Here is a 20,068-nt window from a genome sequence, read left to right as displayed (position 1 = left end):
AAAAGGTTGTAGCACAGCAGCTGTGCTCATACTTACATAGAAATAACATTCATGAAAAGTATCAGTCAGAATTTAGGCCTCATCATAGCACAGGGACAGCACTGGTAAAAGTTGTAAACGACTTACTACTGGCCTCTGATCAGGGTTGTGTCTCCTTGCTTGTGCTGCTTGACCGTAGTGCAGCTTTTGATACCATTGATCATGCTATTCTCCTCGATAGACTGGAAAATGTAGTAGGCATTAAGGGAACAGCCCTTTCCTGGTTCAGGTCTTATTTGACTGATCATTATCAGTTTATAAATGTAAATGGTGACTTCTCTTCTCATACTAAGGTAAAGTTTGGTGTTCCACAAGTTTCTGTTTTAGGTCCATTGCTCTTTTCTTTATATATGCTGCCTCTGGACAAAATTATCCGTAAACATGGTATTAGCTTCCACTGTTACGCTGATGACACACAATTGTATGTTTCAGCAAAGCCGGATGACAGACACCAGCTTAATGAAGTTGAGGAATGTGTAAAAGACATTAGAAATTGGATGCTTATTAACTTTCTCTTACTTAATTCTGACAAGACAGAAGTACTTGTACTAGGACCACATGCAGCTAGAAGTAAGCTTTCTGATTACATAATAACTCTGGATGGCCTTTCTGTTTCATCATGTGCAGGAGTAAAAGACCTTGGTGTGATTCTTGACTCTAGTCTTTCTTTTGAAGCTCATGTAGATAATATCACTAGGATCGCTTTCTTTCATCTCAGAAATATTGCTAAAATAAGAAACATATTGTCACTACACGATGCAGAAAAATTAGTTCATGCTTTTGTTACCTCTAGGTGGGATTATTGTAATGCCTTACTGTCTGGATGCGCCAGTAGATGCATAAATAAGCTCCAGTTAGTCCAGAATGCAGCAGCAAGAATCCTTACTAGAACCAGAAGATATGACCACATCACCCCTATCTTATCCACACTGCATTGGCTCCCAATCAAATTTCGTATTGATTATAAAATACTACTATTGACCTATAAAACACTAAATGGTCTTGCGCCACAGTACCTGAGTGAACTTTTGGTCTTTTATGATCCACCATGCCTACTCAGATCAAAAGGTGCAGGCTATTTGTTGGTACCTCGAATAGTGCATGCTACAGCTGGGGGTAGAGCTTTCTCTTACAAAGCCCCACAGCTATGGAACAGCCTTCCACTTAGTGTTCGGGGCTCAGACACAGTCTCAGTGTTTAAGTCTAGGCTGAAAACATATTTGTTTAGTCAAGCCTTTTGTGAATAGTTTTTTCTTAGGTACAGGGGCAGGTCTGGAGGGTTCACAGGCATAGAGTGTTGTGGAGAACTGGGATGTTTGGATGCTGTCGCCCCTCCACTCTCACACTTTCACTCAGGTTTGTCGACGGTGGAGTGGCTGGCTGACTTATGTCCCAGGGTGCCCTCATGTCTGTGTTAGCTTCTGGCTCTCCCTTTTAGTTATGCTGTCATAGCTAGTCCTGCCGGAGTCCCTGCTTGCACTCTGCATGCAAAGTACATTGTACTTAACCATTAGAGGACAAAAGCTTACCTAACAATCTCTCCCTCTCTCTCCATCTCTCTCTCTCCCCCTCACTCTCTGTCGAGCTACACATGCTACATCTGAGATGCCAGTGATCCTGACCCCTTCTGCTCCTCCTCGCTGCCTGACCCATCCTGATGCCCCTTCTGCTCCTCCTCGCTGCTTGACCCATCCCTACTTCTGGTTGGAGTTCTCATTGGGTTCGCTCGCTGCTGCTGGGGGCGGCCCCATATGGACGGTCTGAAGAACCATTTGGTTTGCTGGGGATAGTCCCACCTGGGGGCTGTGGAAATGGCTTGGGGATTACATATTGGGAGCTGTACTGTAATGGCCTGGGACTGCAATTGCTGTAGTGGCTTTGGGGCTGAGGTTGCCACGAACACCTTCATACTCAGGACTCCATCAGTGGACAGTGGATAGATTTTAACCAACCGGACTTCTTGCAAAAACTGTGATGAATTTATTGGTTGCACAATTGCACTATTTGTCCATATAGTACACAATAAAAGAAGGGATTTATTTATAATTGCACTATCCGTGCGCCCAGATGGGGATGGGTTCCCTTTTGAGCCTGGTTCCTCTCAAGGTTTCTTCCTCATATCATCTCAGGGAGTTTTTCCTTGCCACCGTCACCTCTGGCTTGCTCATTAGGGATAAATTCACATATTTACAATATTTTTTTTTTTGTGAATCCATTTATTTCTGTAAAGCTGCTTTGTGACAATGTCCATTGTTAAAAGCGCTATACAAATAAAATTGAATTGAATTGAATTAATAGGGCAAACAATGTCTTATAAATGCATTTGATAAACTTTCATAATGAAAACAGGCCAATATTTGTAGTACCAGGATTGAGAAGTGCTGCATACCAGAAGTGTATACCAGAAGTCTACCAGAAACACAAACAGTAAAAATGTCTACCAGTAACAGTGACAGTAGAAAGGTATGGCCCACATCTGCATGTACACCCCACCAGGGGGGCACAAAATTGCAAGTTATGTTGAGGTGGGTGAACAAGCACTGGAAGTGGTTGGATGCCTGTCTTTGAGAGCTGTGTACCTATCAGACAGTGGCTACAGAGAGGATTGGCAAATCCTGAAGAAGGTAGTTTAAATAAAGGAATCCTCAAGAAGGTGATACTGCTTCATAATGAGGATCAGAATCACTCAACATGCTGATCAGCTCTCTATTGAGAATGAGAATTTCTCAAAGTAATGGCACTGTTTGTGTTAGGAATAAACAGTGGAAAGCTAATGTTGTGACTAACATCAGATAATATTAGCATCGAATATTATTGACTTTAGCTAGCTACACTATATGGCCAAAAGTATGTGGACACCTGTTCAACCACACCCTTATGTGCTTGCTGAACATCCCATTCCAGGCTTAGTTCCCCCTTTGCTGTTATAATAACCTCTACTCTTCTGGGAAGACTTTCCATTAGATTTTGGAGCATGGCTGCAGAGATTTTCCCATTCAGCTCTCAGAGCATTAGTGAAGTTTGGCAAGTCAGCCGAGGAGGCCTGGTGTGCAGTTAGAGTTCCAATTCATCCCAAATGTGTTCAGTGGGGTTGCTGTGATGACTGTGTGCAGGCCACTCGATTTCTTCCATATCATCTTTGGCAAACCATGTCTTTATGGACCTCTTCCAGTGCATTATCATGCTGGAACGTGTTTGGGCTAGGCCCCTTAGTTTCATTGAAAGGAAATCTATATGCCACAGCATACAAAGACATTCGAGACAATTAAGCACTTCCAACATTGTAGCAACAGTTTGGGGAAGTCTCACATGGCTGGGATGGTCATGTGTATGTCTGCATACGTTTAGTCATATAGTGTAAATATAATGTGCTTAATAAATTTTGCACAAGGTGAAAGAAAAGTGAATTTGTGTTTTCGATCTTAGAGAATCTTCCAACAGGTCTACTGCCCTGCTCCCTTGTCTGCTGTTGGCATGAGGGGGATGGGGCTTTTCAGTTTTCAAGTGATAGCAGCAGTTTCCACACTTCAGTCAGTCACAAAAAGGAAGAAAGTTGCTGGTTAGTCATCAAATAATAGGGTCAAACAAGAAACCAAGTAAGTAGGGATCAAACCATGATGTTGTGAAAAGGGTAGAAGGTAAACAATAGAAATATAGCAAAATATATGAGAAATACAGAAATACTTGTATGCCATAATTTTCCAAAATAATATGGACAGTACGGTTGATATGTCTGTACAGGGTAAAAATAGCCAGATGGTAGCACAGGCTAAAGTGTGATTAGAATGGGATCTGTGAGTGGATTTGTTTTGGATTTATCCGAGTGCAGTGCCTGGCTTCTCAACAAACAAGACTGAGAAACCAATGCCACTCAAGAGGTTCAGGACAACCGTGGCCCACACCCTAGAAGGTCTTCACAAGATACCAACCTGAGTTGGAAGACCACTTTTTGCGCCTCACCTCCATCTGTGAAACTGCAGCAGAAATGCAAACGGGATGCAAAACCTGTGGCAGATGTCCGTTTTGATAACACATGCCACTGGCCTACCTGTGGTCCACAGCGTGGGAGATGCAGTCTCTGCTCAAATGGCGTGTCAAGATGGAAGTGTGGAAAATGTAGAGAGTTGTGTTTGAACACATCTCAGCAATGTTTTGTGGCATATCACATCAAATAAAAGTTGAAGTTGATGTGAGAGAATTTTCTAAGATTCCTGTTGTGAAAAATGTTCCTGTTTTAATCAATTGTTATTGTTAAAATTATTCATCTAAAGTTACTGTAATAAAGTGAATGAATTTACTGTAATTTATTGAATTTACTGAAAATATCATAACTGAAAAACTGAAGTAAAATGACAAAAAAAAAATTAATTCATAGGAGATAAATTAACTTAGAAAATTTACAAAGCTTGCAAGATACCTATTGTGAAAAATGTTCCTGTTGTGCAAAATGCTTTGAAATGCTGAATTTATTGAATTTACTGAAATTTGCTGAATTTATTGAGAATGTTATGAATTAAGACTTTGTGCCTGAATAAAACTCTTAAAATCACTGAAAATGGCCTGGATATTATATTGGCCACAATATACCAATATATGGAAGCTATTGTATTATTTCTAAACAGACTTGTTAATTTTTTGTGTGTGTGTGTGGACTCTGGTAATTATGAAATGTATCCAAGACCTACTAACAAAGTTAAAGGTATATTTATTATTATTGAAAAAAGCTCATGAAATAGTACTGGACATGCAAATCAAGCTTTATCATGAACACACCATTAATCTCAACTGTACGGTAGAGTTTTCTATTTTCTAGATAAAAAAACATTTTAAAAAATGCTTAAGGTCATTTTTTAGATGTCTGTTAATAAGAATTTTTAATAAAATATTTTTTTCATTGCTTCCTTTTAGGGTTGATTAGAGGACATCTAAATAGTTTAGTTTTATTATTATTACCTCGTTCACTCAGCCTCCAGTTGCTTGAATAAGACCCAGGTGCTGGAGGTTTAAGCGTCAGGAGTAGGGGATTTGGTCACAGCCACACTTCACATTCCCATATTCTGCCACCAGAGGTCTCTGTCACTCACTCCTGCAATTAGTTCCTATTTCCGACCTTATTTGCATGCACAAAGTTTCTCTCTCTCTCTCTCTCTCTCTCTCTCTCTCTATCTATGAGTACAGTTTGAATACAGTGCTCCACTTGACATCTGATATATTTAGCAGACAGGACTCTGCTAAAGGTTTAATATTTTCCAAAGGTTCGAGAGAACTTCATTAATTTAACTGGTGGTTTTTTTGTCCTTTGAGGAAAATTCAAACTTAGTGATACACTGATGTGCTGTGCCTATCAGGTGCTGTCACTATACATGCATTTGTCATATTTCATTTAAAACAGAGCCGTAGAGCACATTTTCTGAACATGATTAAGGTTTTTTCAAATGAGCAATTATGCTTTGCTGAACATGCCCCTCCTCTTCAGTCTTCAATATCAACTCCCCTACACAGCACACATACACATACACACATGTACACACACACACACACACACACACACACACACACACACCATCCTGTTCTGTTCTCGACTTTAGAATGCACTGTTGCCATGGTGACAGTATGGCGCACACTCTCGTTATCCCTTTTCTCTTTTTTATACACTCCTCTCTCCTTTGTGAATGTGTAGAGACATAACTGATTCTCTTGTTTCTTTTAGCCTTCAAGATGTACAAGCTTTATTTTGTTTAAATTTAGGTGGATTCTAAAAGTGTATTGCATTGTTTGTCTTTGATTGTCTCAATTTAACGTTGATTGAATAATTTCAGGAAATATGTTAGAATTGTTTCCATGATATCCTTCAAAGAAGACAAAAGAAACAAAACATAGAAAATTTACTCCCACCCACAGGCAAGAAAACAGGGGAGAAAGAAAGAGAGCAAGAGAGGGAGGGAGAATGCGTGTGAGAGAGAGACAGGAAGAGAGACAGAGGGTAAGAGAGGGAGAACAGTCGATGGATGCTGTTTGGACAGATTGGGCGGTATATTCTTCTGTGATAAGGACTAGAGTGCTGCAGGAATGGATGGCAAGGGAAAACACATTCCTCCAGGTAACCACACATATACATACAAAAGCATTCACTTTAATGTATCCTTGATTTAAGCTTTGGCCACTGAGCTTTGGTCAGTCTGTAGGGTTGGTAAATATTCTGAACTGAGTGTGTATGGGGTTCTGTCTACAAATGTGCCAATATATGTCCTCAATTGGTGGTCTACCTCCAAATGTTCTTCTTCTTCTTCTTCTTTAAATATGCAGGTGTTAGGTTGTGTATATGTATATTTATTTTCTTCAGATGTTGGTATATGATCGTTTCATGTATAATAACCATGCATTCTAAAAAAGGGTTGACCTCTACATGGTCATTTCAGGTGAATTGTGAAATGTTATTCAGTGTGAGATAACATCTGAAATGCAAGTGAATCTCTTGTACTGCAGATAAGAGCTAATATTCTTGATAACATTAATGTTACCTGCAACCTCTATCTTAGTTCACACAGCCTGTATCATCATTTAAATCATCAGTTATGCCAATAGTTTCAGACATTATACAATACTGATATTGAAATATGAATAACAGTAATAATTTTTGCATTATCATATTTGCTTATTCCCCATTGGGATTTTGACAGCTTGATTCGAAGTTTATTTAACATAAAGGCTATATCAGTGTTACCTGACAACCACTATTGTACATGATTTAATCATTTTTTTTTGTCTTTAATAACTTTTCTCTTTTCAGTGTATGTCTATTATAAGATGAGATCTTTCAGACAATTTCGATGGGGTCTAGAAACCGTTGGTTTAGGAGACAGAGTGCACGAGTGCAAGCATTCCAGTACTCTGATTAGTTAAGGTTGTTTGATTACCCAACATTTTGACGTCATTGCAATCAGCTTATACAGCAGTCTCAAACTGAATGCATTTAATGCTCAATAGAGAATAGTTTCAAAATTCAAGAAGAGTTCTTATGGCAGTGTCAGCACAAGATAACAAGCTTACACATAATAATAATAATAATAATAATAATAATAATAATAATAATAATAAAGATACCTGCATTTACATTTACTGCATAGCTGTGACCTTAGAGCTACAAAGGTACAGTAAACTGATTATCTATTGGTCTGATTGCTTGTTTTCATCAAAAAAAAAAAAAAAAAAAACATGGCAGCATGGTGGAGTGTTAAAGGGATGCAAAGTAGATTGACTGAGGTGCCTCATGTCTACATGGCAGATGCTGGTACTGCTTGTTGCATTTTGTTGTTGTTGTTATTGTTGTTGAATTGCTGCTAAGGCAAAATGACTTTAAAAAAAGACAACAGCTACCATGGCCTTCTGGTGTAAGCAAGACTAACCTGTTAATTAAAAAAATGTATGTAATTTACATTTACATCTTTTTGTGATTTACTTGTGTGATTGAATTACATACATTACCTATGCTACTTTTACTGCATGTAGATTAGCATTGTTTGTATGAGTACAATGAGTATATTGCTACTTCTCATTTACACCCTTGTAGTTTCCATAAATGTATAAAGGAAATTTCTTGAAAGCAATGAAGGTGAGAGCTTTGTTGTTTTTACTCTCAAATCTGATTGTAAAATATGCAAATTCCACCGACAGGTTCCTTATTCGTCAGTTTCATCTTCTTCATCATGTCTGGCCAACGTGCTTGTTAATTTGAGCATACCATTGACCAACCTAAAAAAGTACTTGATTTGCAGTTAAATAAACAAAACCAATATCACCATTCATCATAACAAGATTAAGTAAGTAAAGTGGTATACATAATATCAATAAAAAATAGCAAATAATGTTGATTATCAGAATTGTACACATAGGATCCTTGTACTAACATTTGTAATTTGTATATTTGAATCAAAATGACGTGAGCCTTTATCAGCTCATTAGTACTTCAGTTGAGTAATAGGTGCATTTACATACAAGAGGCACTGTCAAGAGCTGCCCTGGGCAGACAGGCTATTCATTGCATGTTTGTGAGGTTATTATATAATTTCATATCAACTCTAAAACACGTCAGACAGGATTTTATTCATTTTGGAAGTCGGATGGAAAATTGGCCCACCTACAGTATATTTACAAATAAAGCCTTAATTAAATCTAACTTAATTAAATCTGACCTATTTGAGCTAAAATGCTCTACAGTTGAGGTTGGAAAAAGTTTCAGTGTTTTCGTGTTCAGTGTTTACTTCTTTCCCCAGATTTTCAATGGCTCTTCCTTTCCTCAGCTCTTCCTCAGATCGTGGGTAGCACTAACTGCCCTCTTCCACATACGTAAGCTCATTGACACCCATGATTGAGAAAGGGAGAGAGAAATGCCACCCCTTCCCACTTAGTGAGCAAGGCCAGTTATCTTCTCTTGGACTCATTGACCATAGGTGAACACTTGTCTGTTGTACCACTGGAGAGCCCTGAATCTATCTTAATAAAAAAAGATTCATAAATCTGTGAAACTCAAAATCTTAGTCACTTCAAGCTGTGCAGGTTGCTTTTCACCACTTCTACTCCTGGATAGGATGTGATATTAATACCATTAATACCATGCAGATGCTACATTTCCAGGATACATCTAGGATCTCTGGGGAGCAATTAACCTAAGTTATGATTTAATTACTCCTTATGTACTTATAATATTTTTAATCAATCCAAATGTCCTTCCTGTTAACTTTTGTGAACAGGAATCCACCTGTTAACAAACTAAGTATTAAATTAAAACCAAAGTTATCCAGCTAGGATATTTTATGCAGAGATATGTAAAAATAGGAAATAAAATCACCTGAGGCTTCAACAGCCTTGACATTTGTAAATTCTGTACACATAATAACTGAACTTCTAACCACCTCTCTGCATCTAATATTTGTACTTGCCCTACCCATATACACCTTTATTCTGTTAATATTTTGACCTTCATGCCATCATGGGCACATCAATACCATGGAATAGTGTATACAGTTGATATTTCATTCATATTCTTACCTTTACAGATCATTTTGTTTCCTTCTTTTGGATTTTTTTTTTTGCCCTCCCCTTGTTTTTGCTAACCTCTCTAGTTCTACCTTCAGTTTTGGATCTAACCTAAACTTTTTTTTCTGTTATGTGTATCTCTCAACCTCTCGCAGCAATGGTATGGTGTGAGAGGGGCATACAGGTGCTTCTCACCACTGTGGGGGCCTTTGCTGCATTTGCCCTGATGACAGTGGCCATCGGCACAGACTATTGGCTGTACGCACGTGCCTTTATCTGCAACAGCACTGCCAACTCCACTCAGGATGACCCCCACAACAAGGACAAGAAAGACCCTGGAGCCCTCACCCACTCTGGCCTCTGGAGGATCTGCTGCCTTGAAGGTACAGTATATGCATCTTTATATATGTGTAGAAGAGAGAGAGAGAGAGAGAGAGAGCGTGAGAGAGAGAGAAAGAGAAAGAGTTTAAAGTATGTTTTTGAGGCTGAAGAAGATGCATGCTTGTGTATATACCTGCCTTGTGGTCGATGAGAGCACAGCATAGCAAAATGAAGTCATGCCTGATATTCTACATGTTCTTTCAATATTGTATCACAAAACAAATATTTTATGGCAGACACAAGCTTATGTATAGCTTACAGTGAATTTTACTTAACTGATGGTTACTGTGTTTGTGCCACAATTGGAGAAAGATGTTCATATTAGATTGCACACTTTTGAAGGTAGCTATGGTGTAAATCATCCTTTAACTTAAAAAAAAGTTTTGTTATGAACATATTTTAACATATCAATACTACTTTTCTGGTCATGTCCCTAGATGCTGGTATTTTATATTATTCCTCAAGAGTCAATGCCAATGGCTGTGATTATGTGATGAGTTGTTACAGCTTAAAGGTGTCATTCAGTGCTTGCTTTGTTTTCTGCATAATTATATGAGACAAAAACAGCAATGTAAGCTAAGGAATACCTCTCACCCTGCTGCTCTGAATCCTCTGCTATCATGCAGCTGTCTAATTTTGAAAGCAGATAGCAGGGAATCTACAGTGGCCAAAAGAATCTTCGAGAGACTTACAGGACAATAGTATTGTTATGTCATTAGAAAAGACATAATTAGCTGCATATGGCTCTGATCCTTTTAATAAATGTGTTATCCTTAAAATAAGGTAAACACAATTAGCTTTTGTCACTTTACAATAGAGAAGCTATTTGCTTAATTTTTTCTCTCTCAGGGTTAAAAAGAGGCGTGTGCTCCCAGATCAACCATTTCCCAGAGGATGCTGATTATGACCAGGATGCTGCAGAATACCTCTTACGTGAGTTGCATGTGTTTGTGGCCCCCTTATTGTATAAGCTGATGGTTTGTGTTATAAATTTGAGCCGTACAGTGAGAGAGCATAAACAGAGGCTTCACTGATGTGTTTCACATCTTGCATTCCCTCTATTCTCATTTTTCCTCTAATTCTGTCCTTTTCTTTCCTCTTATGTTACCAGGTGTAGTCAGGGCCTCCAGTATATTCCCCATTCTCAGTGCTATACTGTTGCTGCTAGGTGGGGTATGTGTGGCATCCAGTCGGTTCTACAAGAGTAAGAGACACATTATCCTGGGAGCAGGCATTCTGTTTGTTGTAGCAGGTAGGCAGAAACGATTGCTTTAAAACTACATGGGACTATGGGACTACATGCCCAGCCTCTGCTAAAATTTCATTAAAATGCAGTAATGGTTCAAGGTTCAAGGTTCTTTATTTGTCAGATACATACTACATACATGTGATGTATTGTAGTGAAATGTTTTTCCCTAGTGTTTTGTCCCACAGTGCAACAATTATACATACTACAGAAACAGAATAAAATAAAATAAAATCTGATAGACTATATGTAAAAAAGTTTAGCAGTCTTTAGAAGAATGAAATGTAGAATATGAATATGTATAAATACATGTTTAAAAAAAACAGATATATAGAGCCGTAGTGTGCAAAATAAATTTTCATAGTGCAACTGTTTCTGTATAGAAATATACAGAGCTGTACAGTGTAAGAGTTTTTTTTATGTAGTGTGCAAAAAATTTGTTATGTTACAATTCGTTAAAAAATAATGTCCTGTTTCTATATTGAATGTAGAAATGTGTCTATATTATTCTTCACTCTTTGTGAAATTCAATATTTTCAAAATCAAATGATCAAATATCTCACTGTAATATCATGTGGTTCATTCATTTAATGCAAACTGTTTTCGATGGACAGCGCAGCTGCATGAAAATTTCCTTAAAGGCCCTAAGACACTGCCCATAGAACTTCAGTGAAGCACAGCTTCTATGGAATCCTTTGGCAGATTCAACTACACTGTGTTTTAATGGGAGAAAACATTAATGTTCATTGGACATCATGCTTTTACTACGTCATTTTTCATTCTGCCCAGAGGCACGGCTTCACTCAATGAGTGAATGGGCATGTGGATTTTCCTTAGAAATAAATAGTCTTAATCTTGGCTTTTCCCACCTGGATGCTCAGCTTCTTCATATAATGATTGGGAGACCTCTGAAAGGTCATTGAACTGGTAATGAACATGACAGACATCTCAATCTTAAACATATCAGTGTCAGTCAGACAGAAGACTCAGAGCATTGCAGCAGTCAGTCAGTAACTGAACTAGTAAATCTTGTCAGTTTATCACTGCAATTAGTAAATATTGTAAATAAAGTGTAAGTATAAAGTTAAGTTTGGTTATTTGCCCATGTTTTTTGTTTAATTATAGATGTGGATATCTAGCTGTAAATGAGCTAGTTAGCAGCTTAGCTTGCAAACACTCCAAATTTTCTCAACCTGATTTTGGAAAAGATTTGTGATGCTTTTACTTATGAGGAGAGACTGAGAATTAAAGAGAAGGGCAGTCCAACAGATGAAACACATAAAACAGAAAACACAACCGATATACTGTATTCTTCAATAACACACACCTGTGCTTCCTCTGTTTTAAAAGACACCAGCTTCCACAGCAGGTAGACCAATTGGAGCAAACATTCTACAAAAGAGATAGCATTAAGGGCAGATAGACAGTACAATACTGTTAGTTGGCTTTGACTTTGAGTTTTACTTCTCTGCTGTGGGTAATTAAGTATTCATTCTTAACTGTTTAAATGCTGTCAATATAAAAGACTGTATATTGTACTATAGCAAAGAAAACCTGCATTTCTTTAACAGTTCAGATAGTGAGGTGGAGGTAGGATACAATCTTATGAAGTGGTTTAGTAACAGGACTAAATTCAGTGTGAACATAAACAGTTCATGTAATGCAAAGATCATATTTACACTAAAGGTAAAAACAAGAATACATAGCACATAATATTTGTCTGGAGTTATGGCCAGAGATAACTTGATAGTCAAGGCTAATGGTGATTTAAATGGTACAATGAACCGATGGCTGAGTATTCCATTAGATAAACAGGGGTTTCTTTCCCTGAGTTGATCTTTGGATCCCTTCTTATATCAGCATTTGCTTGACCTTCTTGTCTCATACGGTCTCACAGTAAATTTATTCAGTGCATATAAAAGAATTATAAAAGAATGCCTAGACATTCTATCCGCTCTGGGAGGTGATCAGACTTGGCCAAGAAAAGTAAGCGACTGTATTTGCCCTGTCACACTCTCCATGTAGCCATTGAATTCTGGATGAAAGCTTTTCAAGCCTGGGATCAGCTTTTCAAGCCTGAAATAGGCTCTTCAGTCTGTCACAATGTCTTCGACAGTCTAAAGTGGTTGAACATATGATATGGATCGTGAATGATAGATTCATAAATCAAGATGAGATAGCAGACCTTAGAAAACTAATAAAAATAAATAGAAATAGAAAACCTGTATGTTTGTCCAGGGCTCCTTTGGAAACTCACTGATGATACTCCTCTAGTGCAAAACTGATCACAAGGGGTTGCCAGTGGTCTATATCTTCCAGCATCCTAATCTCTGGAGTCAGATTTTTTTGGTTTTGGAAATGAAGACAACCAGACAGAGCTAAATCCCTTTGCTGTTGAGATTACCTAGTCCTGTCAGACACAACACATCAGAGGTGACTTCTTCCAAAAAGAATGTCAGGAATTGATCAGTATAACTGAGTAGGAGCTCTGCTGAACTAATTAAGTCAGTGAAAGTCTCCTCAGCTCCCTTTGACATGAAATCTTTCAGGAGTACTTAAGAGTCACTGTCAAGAGAGCAATAATAGTGCCGAATTGCTTTGTGATCCTTTGGTAGGAAATTGGTCACCTGCAGAAAGTGCTGTACGTCCTTATTGGAAACTGTTACACCCTGAGACATGATGTGCTATGAGTGAATGTACAGTGTCTGTTTTGTTGGTGTTTCATTTACCCCTTTTTCCTCTCATGCATGATTTGCCCCGTTTGCCAGCGTGCAGTGTTGTGACACTTCAACACTGCTTGAACTCTGTGCTCTCCCATAAGTAAAGTAAAGCTTTAAGTCTGGAGTGACAGGAAATAACATGGCTAGGGACCATGGGACCATGGCTAGATAAAATCTATGCTTTTAAGAACATACAGTGTTAGGACTACTAGCTTTGGTAATTCCATGTTTATGTAATGGATTTGCTTTTCCATATCTGCCAAATTATTTTCATACACTAAGATGCACCCATAGAAAGAACCTTGTTAATATATAACTGAAGATGAGTGGAGTGTTATGTGTTAGTTGTTCACCCTATCATCAGGAGATCACAACTTTAAATCCTGATGATGCCAGAGTCATCTGTGGCCAGGAGCCAAGGGAGCAAAAAATTGGCCATGCTCTCTGGGTGGGAGCGATGGCATGCTATCTCTGCTGTCAATCACAGCGACACTAGCCATTCGTGGGTGTCTCTGAGCTCATGCATGCGGATGAAGGCAGATAGCACTTACCTAAAAATGTGTTATGCTGCCCTGTGACGCAGCATGAGCAGCAGTTCAAAAACATTCGGTTGGCTGGCTTCATATAATTCAGGGGAAGCGTGTGCCTTCATCCTCCATGGTGGGTAGTTGGTGTATGATAAGGGAGTGCTGGCTGGTGCATGGGAATTGGCAGGTGACCAAACTGGGGAAAAAAAAGGAGGAAAAAATAACACATTTACATGATAGACAGCTCCCATGTTTTTTTTTTTCTTTTCTTTTTTGAGAAAGCGGGATTTGAGGATCAGGTATACTTCACCTGGGATCACTCCACGTGAAAGATTTTGTTGTGTGAGAGCCATGTCACAATCGCTTGTGCAGTTTGTACTGCTACGTCCACAAAACGACAGCTCTCAAGTGATAAAAGTTGTGTATTGTAAGCAGCACAGCATTTCTGAGATTTTGAAAATCATGTGTATCTGTTTTACAAACTAGTGTATCTGTTTTATTTGTTTAAAATCTGGTACATTAATACAGAATTCAATTATTGTGCTGTGGTCGCAGGTCTGAGTATATTAAGGATTTTACAACAGCTCTGAATGCTGCTTAACCGAAACTATCCATTTTATAATGTAGAATGCAAGAGGACTTTACTACATTGAATTTGGGGATATGACACTTTGTAAAGTTTTTGGAAGCAAATACAGAGTACAATTTCTAGAATTATTGGTAAGGACATTCCATCATGTCCAAAGATATGCATCCAAAACTTTGGCATTAAGAATTCAAATTTTGTAAACCTCTTGCTTGATTGCATTGGAAATACAGAGGGGAAATAAGTATTCAGACACTTTTGTTTTTGTGATTTACTATACTTCCTAGTCCTATATTTACTAGTGCATATATCCACTTCAAATTTACATGCATAATGTCTTTTGAATTTGTACTCATAAATATGAACAAAAAGTATGTATTATATGTATTATAAGCATAAAAAAAGATATATTTAAATAAAGAAAATTGATAGGGGAAAAAATATTCAGACAGCGCAAATTAACAGCATCAGTACTTTGCTGCAAAGCTGTTGATGGCAAATACAGCTTGAAGATGGTAATAAGTAATTAGTTTTTGGTTTAATCTTTGCCCATTCATTTTGGCAAATTGTCTTAAATTCCCCAAGGTTACTTGGGTCCATCTGATGGGCTCATTTTGGGTATATTGTGGTACATTGCTCATTGTTTCCTTCAGTGACATTCAATTTAATTTCAATTCAATTCAATTTTATTTGTATAGCGCTTTTAACAGTGGACATTGTCACAAAGCAGCTTTACATAAATAAATAGATTAAAATTAAGTAAAAAAAAAAAAGTAACTATATGAATTTATCCCTATTCGTGTCCCTATCCCCGAGTACTGTTTGCAGAGAAGCAGCCCCATATCCCAATGCTCCCACCTGCATGTTTCACTGTGGGTATTGTGTTCTTGGGATCACACATGCAACCCTTCTTTCTCTGAACATAATGAGCTGAATTATTACTGTATGAATCCTGCCCATCTTTAAACCTTTGGATAAAAGAACTGTTGAGCAAAAGACCAACTGAGCTTATTACAGTGGGTGTGAAAGGATGTTGGATAGGATATAATGCATCAGACATACAGATTTCTCTAAAAATGCTTACAAATGACACCCAAATCTGCCAGTGTTGATGCAGAACAACATTATGGTGTATTATTTACATACCTAATAGAATGTTACATAATTAACAGTGTAACCACACTCTATTAATAGACTTCTGTGGTATTCTTCAGCAGGATAGCTAATATTCAATGTATTAATAGTCATATTTTTTTGTTGAAATGTACCCAGGCCTGAGTAACATCATTGGTGTGATCGTGTACATCTCAGCGGCACTGAGCGACATCTCACCAAAGAAGGATGAAGACAAGAAGTGGCACTACTCATATGGCTGGTCTTTTTACTTTGGTGGCCTGTCATTCATCCTAGCTGAGGTGGTGGGTGTGCTAGCCGTTAACATCTACATTGAGCGCAACAAGGAACTGCGTTGCCGCTCACGCGCTGACCTCTTCCACAGCACTACATCAGCTGTGCTGCGGCTACCCTCTTACCGCTTCCGCAGGGGCCGCCGTTCCTCACGCTCCAGTTCACGCTCTACAGCTGAGCCACCGCGTTCATGTGACCCCTCACCTCCTGGCCTAGGTGTCAAGAACTTCAGCCCACCTCTGGCCACTGGCCCACCACCATTCTCCGTGGCTACGTTGCCCAACCCACACACACACACGGGAGGAGGAGGGGTAGGGGACATCTCCATGTACACACTGGGCAGGGAAGGCAAGCCACCCATGTACGGAACAGTGGACCGTGCCTCTCTCTACCAGCTTCACAACTACTTCCCAACAAAGGAAGGAGGAGCAGGGACACTCATGACTGGGACATTGCCATCACTTTCCAAATCAAACCTGGCTTCATCAGCTAATGCCTCGTCTTCCTCCGGCCCTGGAGTGCAGCCATCCGCACTCACAGCTGGGAATACAGCGACTATGGAGAGGGATAGGGGGCTCGGCACGCTTGATCGGCTGGGGAAAGGTGATAGCAGCAACACCAATACTCTCAACAGGAGAACGACCCCTGTGTAATGCGGAACTCAGAAAAGGGGGGTAGGGGAAGGAGGTGGGAAAGAAGAGAAAATGAAAGAGAGTGTGGTTGCTTGGTCAGCTGGCAAAAGGCAATAGCTCCAACATCAACATGAGGTGTGGTGATTTTTGGGCATGGGGGGTTGGGGAGGGGCTCAAGGAGAGAGGTATATAGAAAGAGAGAAAGATTGGGAGAAATGGAAGAGGAAACATGATAATCTGAACTGAGACAAGGCAAGGAGGTTTAGGAAGAGGAAGCGTGGGAGGTAGAGAGACAAGAGAGAGAGAGGGCTGAGAATCAGAGAAAAGGAGGATGACTCAGAGGACACTGAGAAGAGAGAGATAAGCCAATCATCCTCCTTTTCTCTCTCCATATCTGTTTTCAAACATGGTGACTTTAGTCATAAATAGAGTTACATTCGCACTTTTACTGATTCATGTCAAAATACTTGATGTGTGTGATGGTGGTCTTACTTTGGTCTCTTTTGAGTCCAGTGCTTTATCATCAGGTTTATGCCTGTTACTTATTTAGCATTCCAATATAGTCACTCTTATTATTGTAGATGTTAATGTTTGGGTTACTGGAATTCCCTTTGTTATGAAATTGTTTATTTAATAATTTATTTATTTTGTTTCCATTTTAGTATATGAACTAAACTGTGATTTTTTTTTTTTGCACATACTGACACAATATTTTATAATGTCATTCAGTGTCAAGCAAGTGCATATTTGTGAGGTTTTGTGACATTATTGGCGTCATCATCAATCATCATCATTTTATTATTATTATTATTATTATTATTGTCACTTTCACAAAGACAATACTTAGACTTGTGAAATTTCCTTTATTGTAATTGTAGGTGTATTAATAGTTAGATTCCATATGAATATGTTTGTTTAAATTACTAAAATTAGTCTCCTTAATATTTTTGCAGTGGGCTAAGAAGTTTGATGTACTGTTTACCAGAAAACTGAGTTTTGGGAAAGGACAAAAGTAGAGTGTGAAATTAAAGACTTTTGCCAGAGGAGCAATACTTATACCTATAAAACCTCACCAGAAAAGACAAAAAACTATATGAATATGTGTGAGACTTTTTTGACAAATAAAACAAAATATATTCTAGTAAATGTATGCAATTGAGATATGTATTGCAGTTTTATGTTAATTGTATGATTTTTCCTAACAGGGAAGCTAAATACATACATACATACATACATACATACATACATACATATTATTATTATTATTATTATTATTATTATTATTATTATTAATGATCACATCTACAGGTTAAATGTTTACTTAACCTCTTCAGACCCTGCATCCCTTACAATGGACATCATGTGTTTGCTTCTTTACTTTATGTTTTGTTACACATAACACCATGACACACTTGAGATCTGTCCATCAGAAAAGTAGCCCCTCCCATTGCATCTAAATAAAATCCACACATTGAAACAAGGCACGGCAGCACTCCAGTCAAAGAGTCAGAGCAACATTATGACCTTTTTTTAAAAATCATATTCAGAACTTATTATTTGATGGGTTTGTTATAATTTTAAACAAAGGAATATGAAAGAAAAACATTCAATATCAATGGTATCATAATTTTACACAGGATTTATTTTTGTCCATTACAGTGTACTCGATGGCATTGTTCAGGCTAGTTTTAAGGACTAATGCTAACATTTTCCATTGCAAAGACAGTGTAGCCAGACAAATACTGTGCACAATACAGTGTAGAATAAGATGTTCAGTTAATTGACTGAAAGCTTGGATCGTGAAGATGAGGATGTAGGTGTACAGAGTGCAAGACTCCTGAGAGGAGGTGAGTATAAAATCTGTGAAAGACGTAGTTCTGTGAAATAATCAAATTTATTTATGTAATACTGAATATTACTGTAACATTGTTCATAAAAAAATCTTCATAGAAATAAATATATGGATACATTGTTATTGTTACTGTCCTACAGTACAGTACAGTGCAGTACAGTACTACAGGCACAACAAGAAGTTGTTGTTGATACACTGCATGATGAGGAAGGGTCAGGAGAAGAAAAGAAGTAAGGAATTGTCTTATTATGTGACCTTTATGCTAACCTGACAACGAAAAAAGTGGTGTCATTGTACCCCATTATGCTCCCGTGCTCTCTTCATGGGAAGATCCTATAACAGAAATCACTGAATCTTTGTAGGCTTACACATGACAAAAGGAGTGCTAAAGTTTCCCACAGTGTACCTGTATTGGGAATCAAATATAAATCTTGGGCTGTTCAGATTTTTTTTTTTTTTTAGCTTTGCTCCAATCTATGTGGAAAGCCTTGCCGAATGATGGCCAAGCCAAGATGTCCCCACTGACAAGATGGACCACCTGCCAAATTACAGTGTAGAGGGTAAACATGTGTGTACTGTGACAATTGCATGGTACATTGCATTGCTATAAATGTAAGTCACTCTGGATAAGAGTGCCTGCCAAATGTAAATGTAAATTAACTAATGTTTAGAAGTCACTGCTGTGACACAAGTAAAGCAGTATAGTGTTTTAAAGTTGTTGTTGTTTAGAGTTTTGGAAAATGTTATTTTCAAATGAGACCACTGAATTAGTGACCAGTGTCTCTCCTTAGTTGAATGATTTAAAAAAAAATTTTTTTTTATTGTTGATAAGTAACTATTCATAGACTGTAAGACATTTCAATTTGGTTAAACCTAGAAATGAAAGTTCACCTGCTGCCTTAAAAACGTGAGTAAACGCAACTTGAAGATAACCTTTGTTTCAACTCAAAAGGTACGTTTTAAAAGTTGTTTAACTAGTGATCATTTGTTGTTTCAACTTGATATTCTGTGTTAAAACAACTTACTATGTTACATTATCAATTCAAGAAAACTCACTTTATTTCAACTCACACTTTCAAGTTAAGGTAACTTCAACTATATTCATATCAATTGCCATTTTAATGTTTTTAAATTGTTTCCACTTAAATTTATTTCTCATCTTGACTAATAATGGTAAGTTTCCTTATTCAGACTGAATCAACTTACAACTTATCTCCTCAAAAATGTAAAATGTACTTGAACAAGATCGATGTTACACAAGCTTTAACATTGGCTTGGGAATGCATTCCTGGCAGGCAAACAGGTTCTAAAAAAGCTGTTTAAGAATAAAACTGCCTAAACATCCATTTTATCAAAATAACACCCAGGTTTCTCCAATGTTTTACAGAACTGGGAGAAAGGTAGATAAGAGTGACAAAAAGGTGTAGAAAAAGTAAGAGAGGGGAGAAGGAGAAAGAGAGGCATATCAAGATGGAATGAGTGTGAGAGAGGGACCTCGAGAGTGAGATGGGAGATGGAGAAAGAGAAAAGTGAGGCAAAGAGAGAGATGGAATTAGTGACAGAGAGTGATAGAAAGAGTAGGAAAGGGGAAATGGAGAAAGAAAATAAGTGAGGAAAATAGAAATAGAATGAGTGAGAGGGA

The 20,068-nt window shown here is 38.0% G+C and overlaps 1 protein-coding gene across 1 annotated transcript; it reads left to right on the top strand.

Moving 5' to 3' along the window:
• Window positions 1-5,716: 5,716 nt before the first annotated feature.
• cacng8a (calcium channel, voltage-dependent, gamma subunit 8a) lies at window positions 5,717-17,729 on the top strand. Its single transcript, XM_026928300.3, has 5 exons — window positions 5,717-6,139; window positions 9,231-9,458; window positions 10,306-10,389; window positions 10,568-10,708; window positions 15,808-17,729. The coding sequence occupies exons 1-5, from the start codon at window positions 6,109-6,111 to the stop codon at window positions 16,593-16,595; spliced, it is 1,272 nt and encodes a 423-aa protein (XP_026784101.1). The 5' UTR covers window positions 5,717-6,108; the 3' UTR covers window positions 16,596-17,729.
• The last annotated feature ends 2,339 nt before the right edge of the window (window positions 17,730-20,068 follow it).

The sequence above is a fragment of the Pangasianodon hypophthalmus genome, chromosome 29 (assembly GCF_027358585.1).
Source record: "Pangasianodon hypophthalmus isolate fPanHyp1 chromosome 29, fPanHyp1.pri, whole genome shotgun sequence".
Lineage (NCBI taxonomy): Eukaryota > Metazoa > Chordata > Actinopteri > Siluriformes > Pangasiidae > Pangasianodon > Pangasianodon hypophthalmus.
This window is presented reverse-complemented; position numbering and strand designations above follow the sequence as displayed.

Coding starts and splice junctions, on each gene's coding strand:
- cacng8a (XM_026928300.3), top strand. CDS start 6,109: ATGGATGGCAAGGGAAAACACATTCCTCCAG. Junction 6,140..9,230: donor GGGAAAACACATTCCTCCAG/GTAACCACACAT, acceptor AACCTCTCGCAG/CAATGGTATGGTGTGAGAGG. Junction 10,390..10,567: donor TGCTGCAGAATACCTCTTAC/GTGAGTTGCATG, acceptor TTATGTTACCAG/GTGTAGTCAGGGCCTCCAGT.